General features: G+C 32.3%; 2 protein-coding genes across 2 annotated transcripts; one reads left to right on the forward strand and one right to left on the reverse strand.

Moving 5' to 3' along the window:
• Nucleotides 1-3,079: 3,079 nt before the first annotated feature.
• Nucleotides 3,080-12,097, forward strand: LOC110283546 (uncharacterized). Its single transcript, XM_043049780.3, has 2 exons — nucleotides 3,080-4,069; nucleotides 11,583-12,097. Exons 1-2 carry the CDS (start codon nucleotides 3,279-3,281, stop codon nucleotides 12,019-12,021), a joined length of 1,230 nt encoding a protein of 409 aa, XP_042905714.2. The 5' UTR covers nucleotides 3,080-3,278; the 3' UTR covers nucleotides 12,022-12,097.
• A 3,381-nt stretch (nucleotides 12,098-15,478) lies between these two features.
• Nucleotides 15,479-20,231, reverse strand: LOC107440535 (uncharacterized). Its single transcript, XM_016053490.4, has 2 exons — nucleotides 19,248-20,231; nucleotides 15,479-16,305 (listed from the first exon to the last, which is right to left on the reverse strand). Exons 1-2 carry the CDS (start codon nucleotides 20,006-20,008, stop codon nucleotides 15,858-15,860), a joined length of 1,209 nt encoding a protein of 402 aa, XP_015908976.3. The 5' UTR covers nucleotides 20,009-20,231; the 3' UTR covers nucleotides 15,479-15,857.
• Nucleotides 20,232-21,070: the final 839 nt, after the last annotated feature.

The following is a 21,070-nucleotide window of genomic DNA, read 5'->3' on the forward strand; positions in this document are numbered from 1 at the left end:
TATTTGCTTGGTTACATTTTATAACCTTCATTGAACATCCGATCCATTTTTTGGGGTTTACGACTAGTACTTATGTTCTACTCCGTCGGCTTGTAATTTTAAACCCAATCCAAAAGACAAGGGTACTTCTAGATTAAGTACAGGAAGAAATTTGCCTTCTTGGAGGACTTTGTGATGGAACTAAACCGCATTTGCGTTACATGGAGAGGAAAACCACGAAAACATCATACAGTTAGCCCGATGCAAGAGGACTGACTCTAACCCATGATCCGTCTACCACTGAGGATATTTTATATCAGTGCTGTGGTCGGTGCAAGCTGGAGGCGAAATTCGTATCAAGCAGCCATTGCTGGGATTCAAACCTGGCTCACCTCATTGATATCAAACGCTCTCTCCCCTGAGCCATTATAGCTCATTGAATGGATATAAATATAATTACTGGTAAAAAAAAATCCTAACTTATGAAGCTTCAGTAATATTTCCTCAGTACTCTAAAGTCTAACTTTCGGAAACCGCTTTAACCGAAAAGTAAATCATCCGTTCAGAAACCGAAAAGTAAATCATAATGTTTGGAATGATTATGAATACTTAATTTGGACGATATTAAAACTGCCTAAACATATTTTAGTTGAAAATTTAATTTTGACTTTTGACCAAAGATCATGGTCTTCTGGCTCACTGTGCATATGAACAAATTTTTGATTCCTCGTCAAATTGTATACGAAAATAATGCTTCGAAGTACATCTGAGGAGCAATATCTTTTAAGGTGAACTTGAATTTCATTAGAATGGGGAAGATAACGATAATAGATAACTTATTTTCACACTGACAGGTAAGAAACAACTCACAATCAATAGGAGTATATTCCACATGCTTTGTTATAATGTTGATATTGTTATCAAGCAAAAGAGTTGGGTGGAATCTGTTCTGACATGACTAAAACAATGTTCTCATTCATAAATTAGACAATAAAATAACCCTTTTTAACTTTAAAATGAATCACTTGTTCTGTCAGGGTGATATTTGCATTTGAATATAAAGAAGCACGTATTCTCTAATAAAATAATATATTCCATATCCCTTGTCCAATATGGTTGGTCAGTTCTCCCTTATTCTCAAAATGTATTATTTATTTTTCAATTTTTTTTTTAAACCGTCGTTGAACAGTCGACCTAAATTTGGGTTTACGACTACTAACGTTCAACTCCTTAGCCTTGTAATTTTAAACCCAATCCAGAAGACAAGGGAACTCCAGGATCAAGTATTGGGAGAACGTTACATGTACACATGGAGAACGTTACATGTAGAGGAAGACCACGAGAACTTCCCCCGGTTGGCATGGCGGCAAGGGAACTCTAACCCATGATTCGTCTACCACTGAGGATATTTCACGTCAGCACTGTGGTCAGTGCAAGATGGATGCGGAATTCGTATCGACTAGCCATCGCTGGGATTCGAACCCGGTTCACTTCAAGGAAGGCAAACGCTCTTTCCCCTGAGCTATCTCGGCTCTCAAAATTTATTCTGAGAAATTACTGATTCCCACATTTCTACAAATGAAAACTAAAACAAACGGAAACTTTCCAAGCTACATTCGTTTTAAAAATTGACATATCTATTCTTTTTTTGTTGAAATGTACAAATTTAGAAGCAGGAAAAAGAGCAAATGCTGCGACAAACTGCTAGGAAAGTTAGAGCACATCATCCGGATTAAAACTGCCTATGAACTCATGTTCGGAATTATCATCATACGCCACTAGAGGCACTTTCCCGTTATGTACTGTCTCCGTAAGCTTCTGAACAGTTCATAATAAGAAAGCGCCTCTAACCGCTTACTCTGACATTTCAGGGCATGGCATGGGCTTCTATGCAATTTTAATCCTGATGATGGGCCTTTACTTCCCTAAATTTCGTCGCAGCATGTACGTGATCCTCTGTTTTTAAGCATTTCATTCAACAAAAACTGGACTAAAAATTTCATTTTTTTAAAGAAAAACTGCAGCTTTAGAAGCAAAACTCACTTTAGATTTGAAATCCTCACACCCGAATTTTGTAAGAACAAATGTTTGTATAAATGCAACATAAAATTTGGAGTTCTGGTGCAACAATTCACAGAAAAATATAAAATTTTTATCCCATACATATTTTTCATTATGAGAATAGTAAAAAAAAAAGTAATAGAACTCTAATATTAGAATTTTAAAAAAAAGTTTACAAAATTGAAACTTATTGTCAAAATTACACAAAAAATATTTAGTTTAAGAATCTAGAAAAATTAATTTAGAAATGCACTGAACTCTCGTTACTACGATATCCGATACAACAATAACTCCCTATATTACAATTATGCTTCGTGGTCCCGACGAACTTGCATATGATTTAATGTTAGCCACCCCTCAATATTGCGATATTCTCTGACGCAATAAACTCCTGCAAAACTATTTTTTCCCTTCAAATTTTAACCTTATTTTCTTCATTTATAATTAGCTTTCAAATAATGTAAAAAATCTTATTTTATCATATTTTGTCACTTTTCCCCCATCTTTTCTGACAAGAGAAAAATCACTGCTGATTATGTACTTATCTTGTTTCTTGTCACCTCAGTGAATGGCTTTCACCACAGTCAATACCCCATCCTTCATGTGCATAGACCACCCCAAGACTTTCCATTCTTAGAATTGCCTCCCTTATCTTTTAAGAAGTCACAGATGTAGCATTCCTATCTGATTTCATATTTAACCATAATTACCATTCATCAAATTAAATTTTTATGTAATATATAAATAGAATTATAGCTATTACATATATAACGTTGAAAATAAAAGAAATCATATTGTGTCCCCAAACTATGTAGGCTCTTGATATAATATTATATATCTCTACAATATATATATTTATTTGGTCCCCAAAATATTGTTGTAGGGAGGTTTTACTGTATTTTATCAGAAACCATATCACATTTCTCAACTAAGTTACTAGAGATAAAGCTTATCTTAACCATATTTCTTATATTACATTGTTAGTCATACATAAAGCATATCTTAACGTATTATAATGCATGTTCCAACATTTATTGTCGTCAAAAGGACGTGAACCAGATTTTAGTATATAGAGGTCACCTCCTCGATATCTCTTGGTTTAGTAGTCTAAATAGTGTTTAGTAGTGTTCTAAATTTAAAATTAGCGTTGAATTAGCCGTAGATCATAATTTAGTGAATAAATCTTAAAATATATGAAGTAATCCTACTCCAAATCTATTCAGAAAATTGTATGAATTATGTGTTCATCAAGTTTAAATTATCGCGATTTTTTGCTACTTCTTAAATCCTTACAATTGAAAGAAACTCCTGATGAAACAATATGTTGTTGCAATCTTAAAGAAGAGGATATTAATTTCTACGAAGAAGAAACATCTGTTGAAAAATATCAGAATATTATAACACTTAATAATAGATTTGTTAGATATTTCCGACTAGATTGCATTATTAAACCTATAATTGATGAGGATGCGACATCAGCTGATAAGTTAAAAATGATATTTAAAGATACGTCTCCTTCCTTAGCCTTAAAGTGGTGTGGTCGATTTCTCATACGGTTTCACGAAAAAAACCAGTGCACAAAGTTTTTAACGTCTGCCATGAAGTTTTATTTAAAATCAATGGAGGCGGTGAAGAGGGCTTACTTCCACTATAATGTTTCCGTTGATGAGAAAGTTCTAGAATTTTTGAGACTTGCTTGTAAACACCGCCTTCCCAACAGCGTGTTTTTCGAAATTCTGAGGGTGTTTTACATAACGGATGACTACTATTTATTAGGCCATTCTTTCGAATATACTCCAATCTTAGAAGATATATTGAAAATAACACAGGATTTCAACATCGATATATTGCATGTGTGGAAAACAGGAGAGGAGATATGGCGGAATTCAGAAGAATGGAGAAGGTCATACAAATCATTCTATTCTTCTTTATTCGAAAATGTTCAAAATTTTATACCTTTAATAAGATTCGGAAAAATGCAGTGCTTTTCTATAGAAAGTTATAGTTACTTGAAGTCATCTATGGATAAGTAAGTGGAATTTCTGATTATTTTTGTTCTATTAAATGTATTGTTTATGGATGGTGCTTCCCATACGAACGTAAACAAAAACAGATCTCGAGCTCTTTACCTTTACAACTTCCGGCTAGAAAGTTTACAGCTGCCTACTACAGCTTATTGTGCGAGACGTTATTTTCAAAGAGCTAATTTTGTTTTCTATAGTACAAGTAAATAATGTAATTTCTGAACTTAAATCTTATGCATTTTATAGATATATTTTATATTTTATAGATATATCTTATGCATTAGATTATAGATATATTTTTATAGATACATTTTATAGTAGCGAAGGCGAGTTTATTTTGCTAATTATCATTTAAATTTAGACTTTGAAGTTAGTATATTGTTGATAAGGCAAAAAATGTTTTATGACGATTCTTTTCTAGTACTGGGTTTTTATTACCGCTCAAACCATATGCTTACTATCTTTTCGCCTCTTATTATTATATAACCGCTTGTACTCTTTTCACTATTTACTGTATCACAGTGGTCTCAAAATACATCAGATACAGTTACATGGAAATACGGGCGGTAAAATACCTACAGCACTTCCGGTCACTGTCGAAAAATACAAAAAATCTTTATTTAATTTTCGGATTTATTTCAAAAATGCTGTAGTAACGGAAATGGAGATTTACGGAAGTTAACACGTGATTTTTTTTTAAGTAGTTTAATTCAATACTAGGAATGTCTACACCGATACTTCCACGTGTGATTCTGCTTCCACACTCAATTTTTTAAAATGATAAACGAGTACTTCTGCAAAGGGGGGGGGGGCTATAATGTTAACAGCTGCTAATTCTGAATTCTGCTGATGTTAATGTAATATGCGCTAATTATATTCACTACTTATAAAATATACTTTTATTTTTAAATGATATAAAAGTAATATTTCTTTTTTATTTTGTTTAAAACATCATGTCACGTTTTACTTTATTTAAAACATCACGGCCCCGTTCTAGAGACCCCCCCCATTTATGTGAGCCCTCGAAATGTTTAAATAATTTGCGTGTGTTTATCTATAAGAATTGTCTATTTCTATTGTTGTCGTCGGCCATTAAGACAGAGGGGTTGCGATTGTTCTTGTTTTCCAGTGGCGCCATCTATGGCCAAGAATTCGACTTCAGTCCCACCCATACGCCAAGCCCGTTTTATAGGGTGGACCCGTTCGCACATCCAATCATTCATCCACAGATGGTAATATTGACCTGAAACCAGTGAGCGATCAATCTACAATGCAGTACCCCCAGAGAAATAATTTGTAATGTGTGCATAGAGGAGTTTGTGACCCGACAGATTCAACAAGCATCAATCACCATTTATTACACTGGAAGTCTTTTACCGGCTGGATTAGAACTCCCATTCTTACAAAAGTGAGTCCATCGCCCTGCTGACCATGTCCAGAATTGTCCATTAGAACAAATTGACTATTAGAATTAACAAAAATTGAAATATATATAAGCACAAATTTAATAAAATATCATAATTTACTTTGATGCATAACGTTTAAAGGCATTTTCCAATGTATTGTAAATTTAAGGATCAATGAGGCCCCAACAGTTCTGTGAATAGGATTTCTATATCAGGCCCTGCATTATACTATCTTAAACATATAAATTTATAAGATAAAGCTATGTGTGTTGGGTATGTTACATTTTCTGATATTCCTAGATTTTACGTGCGAAAAAAAAGCATTTTATTACACATATATTTCACAATATGAGAAAATTCTTAAATAGTTGAAAAATTATTCTAAAGAATTATTCCAAAGCAGCATAAATAATAATTTAAGAGCATTTCTTATTCCATAATTTGTTAAAAGTTTAACGTGGTTCTGTATGTCATTTTTTAGGGACATACATCAAAATACTAAATAGCTTTTCTCTAAAACTGTTTCACTTAATAATAAAACTTATCTGTTGGTGCCATTTATAGTCTCTTGTCAAACTATTAGATGCTCTATAAGATTCTACGTAAAATCTTAATTATCAGGAGATGTTATACAGCTTTATAGTTTTTACGAAACTGAAGCTGTTTTGCACTTGTTTACTTCCGTGTATGAATAGGTCTAATTGGGTGATATATAATATAAATTCGACCATTGGGTAAATAAGACCGTATATTATATAAATATATAATATTTATTATATCAGGTTTTATATTATTATATAGTAATACGTAGATCAAATTATTAGACACGGTGTAGTTTTTTAATACTTACATGTTTTGCACGAAATTATATGCAATACTTTTATATTTAAACATACATGTAATAGGTTTTTATACAGGAGATCTTTATAAATTTCCTATTTGTATTTATTTTTAAAGTATTGCATTACAATGTTAACCAATTCATACAAGAACGTTAAAAAGTGCAAACCGGTTTCAGTTGCGTAAAAACAATAAAGCTGTACAGTATCACCTGATAATTAAGATTTTACATACAGTGCGTCTAATAATTTGAACAGGGACTGTAAGCATACTGTCAAGTATTTTTATTAGTAAACATCTAGACACTATTTTTATAGGAATTTTTTATTTGGTTTGTTACATTGGCTTTGATAATAAATGTTCATAATTGGCCCATTTGGTTCGAAAAAAAATTGTTCAAAGATATTTATAGTAAACTTATGCAATAATTTATACTAATTTCTGTAACTAGAAATAACTATAAATTTCTTTACCTAAAATTTTTCCTAATTTTTTATTTTACGAACGCGAATTTCGTTTCCGATTTCATTGCGAAAAAATTGAAACCTAAACTTACCATAACAATTTAAAAAATATAATTTTTTGTATATTTAAAAGCTTATTAAATATTTTACATCCGAGAAATTATTTAACATTAGTGCAAAAAATCAATTCATTCTATTAATTGAAATTTCCAACAACTATTTCGAATTCATTATTTTTATTGCATAGATTAATTGAGCATAGTTTACAAAAAATTTATTACAAAAGTAAATAGAATTGATTTAAAAAAAAATACAACTCATTAATCGTTGAATAATTATAAACAATGTAAAGCATTCCTTTAAAAGCCAGATTGATTTCGTTTAAGTTTTTAATTTAGCCATGTAAAATTACAATCTTTAAAATGTAAACAATTGTATACCTTACGTTTCGATTCAAAATTTTTACAACTGTTATGAAATAAAACAATAAAAAATAATAAACAGTAATAAATATTGACTAAAAGTTATTTTTTCCAAGGAATTATCTTTGGATAAGCGAATTTTATTATTGTGTGAAAACATTTTTAAATTCGACAATTCAACAACAGTTTTCAACAAAATTCAACAGTTCTCGAGTTATGGTAAAATACGCAAAAGTAAAATTAACATTAAGGGACTTGAACTTTGGACCTATTTCCTGACCAAACTGTTGGGACCATATTTCGGCTACCACTTATCTTTTGGGTGAAAGATGTACATCGAAAAAAATATTTATTTATTCCGAGAAAATAATACATTTTTGAGTCTGATTTCATCCCTTAAAATATGGCCTGCACTAAATAAATAGCATTTTCGAGGTCACCTTTTCGAGCCATTAAGATTGTTGTTGTTGTAGCTCATTTACGTCACACTAGAGCTGCACAATGGGCTATTGGTGACAGTAAGATTTAGTCCTAGAACATGAAGATCTGATCATTAGATCAAAAGTTATTCAGGGTGATCTATTTATTTACTTTTTGTCTCTGTGTATATATATCGCTGCAAATTTTTGTTTCTGTAGATTAATATCAGCGTTGAAAATTACTACTAACTTCTGTTAGCTTATTCAGATTGTAAACAAACCACTCGTGGTATTCTACTTGACGTTTGCGGGTGGGTAACCACTTGGATCAGTCTGCGTAGGGACCGAGGGTCTGCGGTATTGGTCCTCATTAAACTGTGCTACCGTAAAGTGCTCGACTTCTCGCGCAGGTCGCCGGGCTACCGAAGCGGGGGTGCCATCCCCTCCGCAGAGGATCAAATTTGTGATGGCATGTCTTCGGATCATCCTCCGGGATGTTTCCCAGACCGTCGCCAATAGCCCATTGTGCAGCTCTAGTGCGACGTAGATTAACAACAACAATCTACTTGACGTTTCTTGATATTCAAAGCTCGCCAACTGCAAACCTTTGAGAGAAAATATTTTTCTTATGGAGTGAAAGCTTGGCTGTTTGATGCAAGATTATTCAATTTTTGGTGTTTGGCTTTAAATTACACCATTTACATTGCATATAAACTCTCACTTTAGTTTTAATCCAAAATAAAACAGTGTATTTATGCTATAAAGGTGCGGTCTTATCCTCTATGTTATTTCAAATGCAAAATTCGGTACCGTCATGTGGGGCTACTTTGTGCAAGATTTCGCCGTTTTTGAACTTTGATATGTAAAAAAACTATGTTAATTCAAACTTAAGTAAAATTTATTGATATTATATTCATAACTGGACTCAGACGAGTGAATTTGATCAATATTGGCATTATTTGTATGTAATATTTACAAATAATAAGTCAAAACATACCTTGCACAAAGTAGCTCCCAAGTGGGGCTACTTTGTGCAGCGATAGGAATTCAGTTTAATAATCATGATTTTAGTGAAATATTTATATAAAATTGTTAAAAAAGTTAAATGTTGACATTTTTAATTAAAAAAAACATCAAGATATCTAAAGATATTAGTTTGAAAATAATTTTCAGCGTTAAAAAACCATTTTTTATAAAGAATTTTTTCTTAAAAAGAATGTTTATTTCAAAACATTTGAGTTTAAACAAAACGAAACCATATACATTTTTGAACATTGAAATAGATGAAATTTCAAAAATAATAATTATTACATATTCATTAACATTTATAATATTGATAAGTTTGAACATAACATGCTTGAATGAACGTGACAGAACTTGCTCTTCAGTTTCTGTCAAAATCACCTGATGCCCTATAAAATATATTTTTATGTGTTAAATCGTTTAATTAATTCATTAGAAAAATCTTTGCAGAAGAAAAATAATAGTTTACTAGCACGTTTCACGTGTTTCTTGTGAATTTTATTCGAGATAGTATTTCTGTGGATTTTGTACTTCCGAGAAGCTTCTGTAATCGACATACCACCAGCAACTGCTTGCAAACATTGTTGCAGCTTTTCTAAAGTGTAATCACGGTAGTTTCTCGTTCCAGGTATTTTTTTTATAACATCTGACCATTTTTTCTGTCGAAAAAAAAAGCGAATGAAATTTTGCACAAAGTAGCGCCACAGTGCACCTTTTTTTCATTTTCTGTTTATTTGTTATTAATTTTCAAATTTTTTTTAACGCTAACATGATATAATTGTTTATTAATATATAAATGAAAAATTTTGCACTTACGACAATTGTTTTATCAACGTCTTTGCATTTCACAGCTAAAGTTTCTACGCACACTTTTCGACGTCCGACGCTCTCGGAAAGTTGTTGACATTGGATAAGCAAAACACACTCTGAGATTGTTTTAAAATTCGAAAAAATGTTTGTAGTAATAGAGGAGACTTCTATCTTCAAATACCACACATTTTCAACGTGAAAGAAACATAATACTGAATAGCAGCACTTGAAAGGTGCCAAATTCGAATTTGCACAAAGTTGCCCCCACTGCACAAAGTAGCCCCACATGACGGTACTTGCACTTCAAGAAGAAGATAGCGCTGTTGCAGTTATTTACGTCACACTAGTACTGCACAATTGGCTATTGCCGATGGTCTGGTCTGGCCTTAGGATGATCCGAAGACATGCAATCACAATTTAGATCCTCTGCAGAGGATATGGTACCTCGCTACGGTAGTCCGACGACTTGAGCAGGAAGTCGAGCACTTTACTATTTTTAAATGGCAAAATGCAAAATTTGAACAAAATATACTGAATAGAAATAAAATTTTAGATATATGACTTTTTTCAACTAAACGTTTTCTAAATTTGATAACCAACAATTTATTAGACTGATTTTATATTTATATTGATTCGATATTGATATTCGTGCATTTTATATAAGGTACATTTAAAATCACCTACTTTAAAATCATGTCAAAATTTGTGTGTCTCAAAATTCAAGATTTTTCGACTGTTATTAAATAAAGTAATAAAAAAATTAATATTAGGGGTACCGGAAAATAATATCTCTTCGGAGTATTTGATATTTGTTATCAAGATTTTATTTTTGATCAATAATGTATTCACCCCCGTTAGCAACAACCTTTCAATGAGGGATCAAAAATGAATTGGTTTTTAAGATTAGCCAATACTTAATGCGTCGAAACGACATTACTTACAAATTTTGTAATTGCTTATGAGAATTTTTCAATACTCTTAAAAAGTTCGAGATATGGAGAAATACATAGAAAGTAAAATTAAAAGGTACAAACTTTGGACCGCCCCACAGACCAAACTATCGATACCTGTCGATAGCGGCTAGCTACCTTTATTTTGAGGGTCAAGAATCGAAATTCATTAAAAAAAGGTGTGTTTATTTAGAGAAAGTAAGTTAGCCAAGTTTCTCTACATAACTAATTAATAATGATAATTAACGTTAAGTTGCCGACCGGTCTGTGTAGGAGGTAGGGAACTGTCCTTGCATCAGAAAGGTCCTGGGTTCGAATCCCGGGCAAGGCATGGATGTTTCTTTCTCTCTCTGTCCTTTCTCCTTTGTGCGTGAATGTGACCCGCCCTATAAACGGGTTGTGGTCGTGTGAATGGCGTGGTAGAAGTCGAATTCCTGGTCATAGATGGCGCCACTGAAAAACAGGAACAATCGCACCCCCACTGCCTAAACAGGTATACGACAAAAAAAAGTTAGCTAAGTTTCTCTACAAAACTTAAAATGATAATTAACGTTAAGTTAATTAAATAGAGAGTCGTATGGCACACCGAATTTGTTAAAACCAAAGTCCTTCTAGTCTACTTCTTTTACTTAACTAAGATTTATTATTTGTTTATGTATTTTATTGTAACCGAGATATATTTTTGTTTTGTGTGTCTGGCAATCTCGATGCATGATAAGTGTTTATGTTCTACGTGACTTCCCGGTCTTTGTCGTAAGTCTTCCTGTAAATCTACAGATTTAGTGTGTAAAACTTCGTGTAAATCTATAGATCTTTGTGAAAGAATCTTTGTACAAGAATATCGGCTGTGTTACTCAAGAGAAGTGATACTTGACAGGCTTGGCTCACTCGAAATAGAAAGGAAATAGTAGTTGTTAACGTAACCAAATGTCACGTTTCAGCAACCAATCAGGATCGAGACACCCACATTACGTCACTTGCAGGTGTCACGTTATACATAATCTTCTATATCATTGAAGGCAAATGACACCTATTCCTATATGGCATAGTCTGTCGTAGCTTGCGACATCTACCGACAGTTATTGGCGTTATTTTTTTAATTCATTTCCTGTCAAATATTGCTTTTTTGGTGCCTGTAAGTATTTTGTATAAATTATGTGCTTTTTTTCTATTGTCTCCAATAGGTACCTCAACACAATAGCGGTAGAAAACGATTATAGCATTACAACTTTCCGCTCCCTTCAAATCCTACACTCCTTTTTTTCTGCTCGTTACAAGTTCTGTTTTCCAACGACTGCAGCCTACTCACTGAATCTATTGTGGAACAGCATTACAGATCCGTTCTTGCGTCAAGAGGACTTCGAAAGAAGTTTGATTCCAAAATCTGCGGTGGACATGTTTACACTGGAACAAACCTGGTCCTGGTATAGTGACCATGTACTGAAAAATGAAATCTGCACCAAAGAGCCAAGATCCCTATTTCATCTTTCAAGGTGTTCCGTTCGCCGCCAATTGGCGGTATGTCTCCAACTACCCTGTGGTGTTGAAAAACTTTTTGTCCCCAAGAGTGTGAAAGAGTATATTCTTTTGGAACATTGTAATGATTTTCTAACTTTATGTTGATGACATAAAAAAATATTCATGAAAATGAATCATTTACTTCATTTCATAGCTAGTATTAAACTATCGGATTAATGTTTATTTTGTACTGTTGAAACTGACGTTGAAAACGATAGAACTTCTTGTTTAGCAATTATTTTATTTCATATTTTATTTTATTATCGGCGTTGAACATCCGACCCACATGGGTTTACTATAGGCAATGTTAAAATTCATAGCCTTATTGGAATCCAACCCAGAAAACAAGGGAATTTTCAGATCAAGCATTTTGCTCAGTCTGTCAGTCTCAGTCAGTCAGACTCTTTGCCTCAGTAGAGGATTTTTTAAGTGGAGGATGCAACTTTGTTGTATTAAATAGTTTTTTGTTCTTTAACACTTTCTCTTAACTCAAATTAAGCAAACAATAAAGGAAGTCAGTCACTTGTAAATCTCATCAACTTATTAAGTTTCATAATTTTCAGTTTTAACATCTATATTTCAACCTCTATAGAACTCTACTTTAACTTATAAAAGTGATATTAACTTATATGATTTGTAAGTCATAGCTAAGGACTTTTCTAGAATCAAAATCAAATTCGTATATTGTACTAGATTTATACTTAAGAGCAAAAATAGCACTGTGCACTATAAGGTATTACTATAATTTTATAAAATATTACTTTAAATAAAAGTTTAAAGGCAAGTTAATTTATACATTATCTCGCGGTTTGTTTTGGCTTAAAACATCAAACTACCGATTTGATTTTGCATTTGTTGAATTTTCGCCATCTTTTCGAGTAAGAACCCGCGCACCTCTTCACCTCTTTGGAAAATTGCTGATCTATAGACACTAAATAGTTTCTATTAAAAGTATTCTAAATGTAACATGCATTTTTCATAGTATTTAAAAGGAGAATAACATTGAGTTGTTCGCAGATGATCATTACATAAAACTTCTAATTTTGAATTGAAATTAGACAAACTTGCATGCAAATGACTTGTTCAAACTATAGACAGACATTAGGGAAGCTTACTCGCGTTTACACATTGCACTTACAGCTCTCACGCATTAAACTTCTTCTGTAGCTCTACAGCCTGTTTCAAACCAAGTCTGTCTTCTATCGGAAATTATCCGCTGTTACAGTTCTCTATCGGATGAATCGAATTTCACGTAAAGTTTTTTCTTCTTCAACTATTTCAAGCTATCTGGTGTACTGTTTATCTCTTTAACATCTTTGAAATTTAACTTTTAAAGTTGAAATTCAACTTTAGTTCAAATCATTGCATCTTTAGATTTGTCCAAACCAAATAGATATGTCTAAACCATATACCTTTATAGTTTTCACAATATTTGGTTCTCTGGATTTTGAGACCAGTTCAATATTAGAACTCCGGACAGTATTTTCGCTGGCTGAAACAAATATTTTCCTTAGTATTTTTCGTTCAAATAGTACTAACTTATTTTCCTCCTTAGAGAACAGATACGTAGAATCCCCGGAATCGAAAACTTCTGGAGTATTTTAAGGGTTTCCTGATTTAACTTGTCAAAGTGTTGCTCTATAAAATAGCTTGGTAATTGAAACATCTAATTATTTAGATTTCACATGGGTTTGTTGTAGACTACGGTGGGGACAATTCATAAATCCAACAGTCTATTGAAACAACGCAATATCAAAAGCAATGTCTTAACATAAATTGTAGAAAAATCTATCGAATAGCTTAACACTAGAAAGACTGAAACTTAGTATATTGCCCAAAAGCAGTCAAAATGACTGGATTGTGTAAGAATAACTAATGTGTAAAGAAATTTGTTTAAAATTAATTTTTAATATTTTTTATATTATTTACAGTTACATAACAAGCTATTAGTAAATATTAACACTATAAAAATTTATGTTGCATGAAAAGTCACAACGTTCTAAGAAATTGTGTCATTATATATATCATTGTTTTTCTAATTGAAATTAAAAAGCAGTCAAAATGACTTCCTTGAGCAATCTAGTGTTAATATCTGAGAATCTGTGTAAAAACAACACTCACTGCAACCGAGTGCATAAGAGAAATGAATCATTAATTCGTATTTCGTCATTTTGAAACTAAACCGTAGTAACTCAAAAAAATCGAAAAATGAGATATTTTGTTCATTTTGTAGAAAAAAAAATCACCCTTTTAGAGAAACAACGTGTTATCTTCCTAGTTCCATAAAATTAATTTAGAGAGTATATAAATCGTAATCGCATTGGCGCGATTCGCCTTCTCGGTTTTAGGGAATAGTGTAGCAGTGTGCCAGGTGCAACAAAACCTTGGAGGAGATAACGTCGCTTTGAAACTAAACCGTGGTAACTCAAAAAAGCAAATTTTTCAGGAGAGCGATTTTTTTTCTACACTGTTGTATGTCAAAATTTGAAATGAAATATGTAATATTCGGGAGGATATTTTGAAGGAAATCGTTGTATTTTGAAATAACTCTCCACTTTTAATAAAAGTTTTAGAGAAAAGAGTTGCAACTCAAAGTACCTTAACTTATTTCGCAATTACTACAAAATTAGAAATGCTACAAAAATCAGGCTTGGTTCATTGAAAAATGTAAAGAAACAGGTTTTTTTTTTTTTAATGTAAACTATTTTGCAATAGTCGCCATAGCTTCGAGTCAGTGGAAGTTCCTGAAAAGTTAGAAATCACTCTCCTGAGAAACTTGCTTTTTTGAGTTATCACGGTTTAGTTTCAAAGCGATGATTTATCAACTTAACAAGAGCTTCCCTTTTTTTTAAATTCCCCATTTGTTCGAAAGTTATTGCAATTTTAGATCTCATTTTTGCTTTACATAACTTTACGTAACATTTTGCTTTCCTATAATTTTAATAAAAATTAAAGCTTTTTCCATTATTGTATAGATATTTTATTCGCCTTATATTCGTGACTTTTGCATTTTAATTTTGCGAAGTTTTAGAGGTAAACAATGGGAATATTTTTTTCTAAATACAGGATAGTACAAATAAGCTACTGAATTTGCAGTTAAGTTTTATTTTTTTTGTTTACATATTTACCTCCCGCATGTCACTGTTTTTAACGTAATGTTTCAGATCATTTAAAAGAGTTTGTTTGGAACGTTTTGTTCCTGAATTATTTATGTTAATTTGCAGGTAATAAAATGAAATCTCAAGTTGGGAAAACAAAAGAATTTATGACACCTTTTTATTTCAATATTTTCAAAAACTGCTCAGGACATTTGTGCTGTGACAAACCAATTTTTGCACAAAAATAGTCAAGCAATAAAAGAACTAGTAAAGAGAAAGAAATGCTCCCACTCTTCAAGCTTTTAAAAGTTCAAAAAAAAAAAAAAATCTGAAATTTAGTTGCTAACTAAATTCCAAAAATTTGGAGCTTTCAGTCTGCTTTGCTTTGAATTTTCAAATTATTGATTATTTTTTAACGACCGGTGAAATAAATGTTATATCACAATAATAGATAAATCAAACCATCATCTATCTAATTTTTAATCATTAAAACATATTTACAGATTATTAAATGATTTTTATTAAAACGATGCATCATAAAAATAGATTTCGCATAAACCATCCATTTTTTTCACGTTAAAAAATATTGTCACATAATAAAATGATTATTCTTCCTAAAATGATACATTATATAAATATGCTTAAGCCACCAACCGTCGAATTTTTAATCATTAAAGTATATTTTCATTTGCTAATCTTCTATGTTCTCACATTAAAAAATGATTATTTTTTTATATGATGCATCATAAAAAAAGGCTTCTAAACAATTCAGACAAATAGTAGTGGCTTATGTATGTCAGACGATAATAAAACCTTACGTCACAGCTATGAGATTAAAAGTCATCAACTGAACACAAAGAAGGATGAAATGCAGTTTTTTAAAAGAATATAGTTCTTTAACTCGGTTGATACACCAGGCAATCTTTCAACACCAGATGGAAGTTGGAGACACCAGGCCATTTGGTCTCTCACAGAGCACCTTGAGAGGTGACGTAGGGACCTGGGATTTTTCACGTAATCTTTCATATCTCCTAAGACATGAAACTCATACCAAGTCCAGGCATCTCTCAGTACAGTCTTCTCTTTTGCACATTCTGGAAGAAAACTGTTCTGAAATTCCTCTCGAGTCAAGTAAGGGTCTGTTATGCTACTCCAGAACAGTTTCAATACATACTCTGCAGCAAAAGGGAGAGACATTCTGAAATAGTCAGTAAGATACAAGTGCAGAACTTGGAGCGAACGCACAATTAACGGGTCGAACTTTCGAACAGTCGCTATGTGTGCAGGAAGCCTGTAAAAATAGGGTACAGGTAATAAACAAAATAAAAATAGACAGTGAGTAATAATTTGATTTATATCATCGTCAGAGTTAGGATTTTGATGATTTTTGAAAATTCTTAAAATGCTATTAGAACTTGAAAGTAAGCTTCTAAAAACTGTCAAGATTCGGTTGTCAAAATAATGAAACAGAAATCGATTCTAGTTAGAAGAAATGCTGCAATTGCTTAGTGCGTAGTTGAAAATGATAGGAAAGCATGATGAAAAAGTCATCTTTGAACTTACAAAGAGCTTTTATTGGTGATTTTTTTTTAACAGCGGGAGTTGAGATTTGGAGAGCTTCGGGCAGACAGAAAAAAGGTTATTTAAAGAATTTTTGACCACGAGTTTTGTCGAAATTGGAGTGTAATTTGCTATTACTTTTTTCTTTATCAAATGAAATATATTTTTTAAAAATTTAATCACCGTTCTTCATAAATTATTCATCTGCCAACATAATTATTAAGTATTCTGTTGAAATGAGGAAATCCGCTACAAATTAAATCAAAAATGTCCTTAGCAGACAGACGGTGGAAATCCTGGCAATAGTTAGTTGTAACTGTTAAAAAATAAAAGCGTGGCCAGCTTATATTAGACCCCGGTCAGCAAAGTGTTTAAAAAAACATAATGTACATAAAAATTTCTACGTACATGTTTTATATTAGATATCCTATGTAAAACTAAATTATCACTTGTAATTTGTATTTAAACATTAAAAAAATTAAAATAAATACGCAATTTATGAATAAAATAAAATGTAAATAAATATCTGATAAATATAAAGAGGAGTTTTAGTTAAAATCTTCAAGCACATCGGGACTGCATTGCAATAACGAATGATTTTTAATATTCTCCAAATTCAAACATTGCCTAGAGTTCAGAGGCAAATTCTTTATAACTTTAAAAACTCTGTTCAACATCTGCTTTTGCTTTTGGATTTCATAATAAAATTATAATTTATAAAGCGAAAAAATAAATAATTTACAAGCAATATGTGCTTAAAAATAAAAAATCATTAAAAAAATATGATTCAAAAACTTCAAAAAATATTTTTAAAAAAATTTTTTTGAACGAGTTAAAAACAAAAACAAAATACTACTCATATTTACTAAGAAAGACTAGGTTGAAAATATCAAATCCAATTTTATTTTATAACCGACCCAATTTTTTGAGCTAACGGGTACTCATGTTCAACTTTGTAATTTCGAACCCAATTCAGAAGACGAGGGAACTCCTGGATCAAATATTGGGAGAAATTTGCTTTCGTGGAGGACTTTTTGATGGAACTAACACGCATTTGCGTTATAAGTAGAGGAAAACCACGAAAACCACCCATGGTTAACCTGATGGAAAGGGGAGTCAAACCCTTGATTCGTCTACCACTGAGGATATTTTTACTGAAAATCGAAATTATTATTTACCCCAAAAGTTTAATATTTTTCTTTTATTGTAATAAAATGCTAATCATTAAAGTTACCACAATCAGATCAATACGATGCTTTTCCTTAGAATTTTGAAATTAAATTAGTTTTCATTTGAGCAACTCTTATAGTTTTATAGTTTTCATTTTGATTGTAGTTTTTTAGAGCAAATTCGTAAAAAAATATGTTTCATTCTAAACACTGAACTATTTACAGTAACAAGATTGAAATCTGATTGTCTTAAAGGCTGAGAACTAGGTCAGTAACTTACAGCGACAGAGCGCATCTTCACATAGAAAGCACCAATGTACAATTTTTTTCCCGATTTTCTTTAACTTATCTAAATGTAACTTTGGATTCTGATTTTTTTTTAATTTTTTTTTTTACAGAATTTCAGATTTTTTTTTATAACGCAGGAACAGTTAAATACAACCACTTTATTGAAACAATCCAAAGAACTATTATAGTTTAATTTTCTACAGAGCTAAAATGTATAAAAAATAATATGAGCTATATAAAATAAACTATAAAATAAACTTGTACGCCTGATCAGTTATAAAAATCATGTTAATGACTTGAAACAACTTTAAATCGGCTGCTAATTAAGTTTTTTTTTTTAATCATATTACATAAAAGAAATCGAAATTGAAAAATATTAGTAAGAAAATATAGTAAGAAAATGTAGTAAGAGAAATTACTGTATTTTCTTACTTGTATATAGTAAGGTATATATAGTTAGAAAAAGTACTTTGACTACAAAAATTGTATAATAAAATATTTTCTAATTATTCAAGTGCTAGTATGAATTTAAACTACACTCACTATTACCAAGTTTTAACTTAATAAGTTTATTAAAAGTTGAAAAGAGAGAACAACAGAATTATAAACAAAACTTTGAATAAATAACTTTGAACAAAATAGTTTGAAGACTATTAATAAAATATGTTTTTTTTTTCTTTCTGCTTTCAGTTAGCAGCTTTCTTGCTGCAACTTGGAAAATTTGAGTTATATTTGGTGCCGAATTGCTCAGAATAAAACAGGTCATAACATTTATTTCTTTTAAAAAAACATTTTATTAGGAAAAACCTACATACCTTTTAGTTTTCTAATGAAATGTATGCTATTATTTGAAATACGATGCTATTATAAGGTGTGAACATTAAAACATGCCTGCAAAAAGCTCCAAAACACTATTGTCAGATAACTGAAACAATGCAACTATGGTATTATTATTCTATAGGCACGACAGCCCTTTGTGGGTCAGAGCGTTCCCTAGAACCTTCCTCCCTTCTGCTCTTTTCTTTGCGATAATTCTCCAGTTAGTATTTCTTAGGATTTTAAAACCCTCTTCCACACAGTCAAGCCATCTGATCTTATGCCTACCTCTAACTCTAGTTCCCGCAAATACAGTATTGTTTGATAAAAATAAAGATTTAAATATTGAGGTAAATTATCACAAATTGAATGTTTGAAAATGTAAACAAAAAGTACTTACCTTACGAATGCATTCCACCAATGGAGGTAACTTGATACCGATACGCAATCTGTCTTCCCGAATTGTATCAAGGATACAATGTTATTGATGTCACTAAACAATGAAGAACAGAATTGAAAGCAAGACATTGCTTCTTTCCCAGTGCTCCACACATTGAATATATCAATTTTGGCTGCATGCGTAATATTGAGAATGTCCTCTAAGATTGCAGAGGATTTAACACTCTTGATCGGACATTGTTCACTTTGTACACAAAACACCCTCAAACACTCAACATACAAGTCCTGATGAAGTCGATGCTTCGATGAGAGTCTCAAAAATCGTAGCATTTTCTCATTCAGCGCGCCGTTGCCATAAAAGAATGCATGTTTGACTGATTCAAACGCTTTCAAGTATAATTTTAACGCAGAAGACAGATACAGAGAGCAAAGATTTTCTTCGTGGTGGTCGATGAGCAGGCGACCGCACGATGTCAGTGCTTTGGGTAAGGACATTTTGGCGAGGATTTGCTTCAAGTTGTCAGTGGATAAACGTTCGGCGATATTTTTGAATTCAACGATGGATTCCATAGTGAAATACGTTTTTAGCTTTCCTGCAGAACGTAATAATGTTTCATATTTCTCGATTTCAGCTTCATCGTTGTCGAAATAAGATTTCTCATTTTCATGCCGGGAGCAGGAAGTAATTTTATGGTTCTTCAATCGTTCTAATGCTTTAACAACGAGCAAAATATCCGCAGAATCTACCCTTATGTCACACATTGTTATCTACGAGATTTTCAGCGCGTTTCCTCGGAATCTTTTTTAAAAAAACAAACTGCCAGTTCAAAAAGGTGGAGTGTGACAATGTGATTACGTAATAAAACTTTAACTGTAACCTTCATGCATGTTCGTAATTGAAACTTGTTGCAATGTTGGTGACCAAAAAATTAATTTTGAGAAGTTTTATACAGTCGACCTCCGATATAACGATCCTGGGATATACAGTGAACACTCGTCTCTTTCGAAAATTTGTCATATTCATTATGTTTAGACTCAAACAGCGAACTCAGTAACCTCTGGATCAACTCGAAATACCACAAACGTTTTTCTTTCTGATCTTCCATTTAATAATATTTCTCTCAATCAGCTCCCAAACCGAAAATACTTTTGAATTTCGCTTCTCTGAAGTAGGTAGTTAGGGATTTCTTTTTTACGTTGCACTAGAAATGCACAATGAACTATTGGCGACTGTCTGGGAAGCATCCCTGAGGATGATCTGACGACATGTCATCGTAATTTTGATCCCCTGCAGAGCAGATGACTCCCCTGCTTTGATAGCCTGACGACCTGCGCGTAAAGTCGAGCACTTTACAATGAAGTAGTTTAACGAGGACCGATACCGCTCACCCTCGGTCCCTACGCAGGCTGATCAAAGTGGTCACCCACACCCTCACTGACCGTAGCCTGTGGCGCTTGACTTCGATGTTCTACTGAGAACCGTGTGTTTACGATCAGTTCACTGTGGGACCCGAAGTAATACAATTCAATTAAATGCAATTTGGAGCAGGGTCGAACTCGTGGCCTCTCCTTTGTGTGATCTGTCAGTCCCCACAGAATCTGTGAACCATCTCTTTGAATGCAAAAGGTTCGCTCTTCACAGACAAGCAAAGCGCGCCTCAATCATGCTGTTCCCAATTTCCCCTCACCGTCTATTCAGCTATGACCAGCACGAAAATCTTTTTAAGAAAAGTTAGTGTTCTTTTCAACCTACAAATCTCACATGTTCGCAAATACAAAATTTTATTTAATTTCATTGGTATTAGCCTCCCTTATAGCCTCCAA

Source organism: Parasteatoda tepidariorum, chromosome 10 (assembly GCF_982258835.1).
Source record: "Parasteatoda tepidariorum strain Cologne lab strain chromosome 10, Ptep-v5.0, whole genome shotgun sequence".
Taxonomy (NCBI): domain Eukaryota; kingdom Metazoa; phylum Arthropoda; class Arachnida; order Araneae; family Theridiidae; genus Parasteatoda; species Parasteatoda tepidariorum.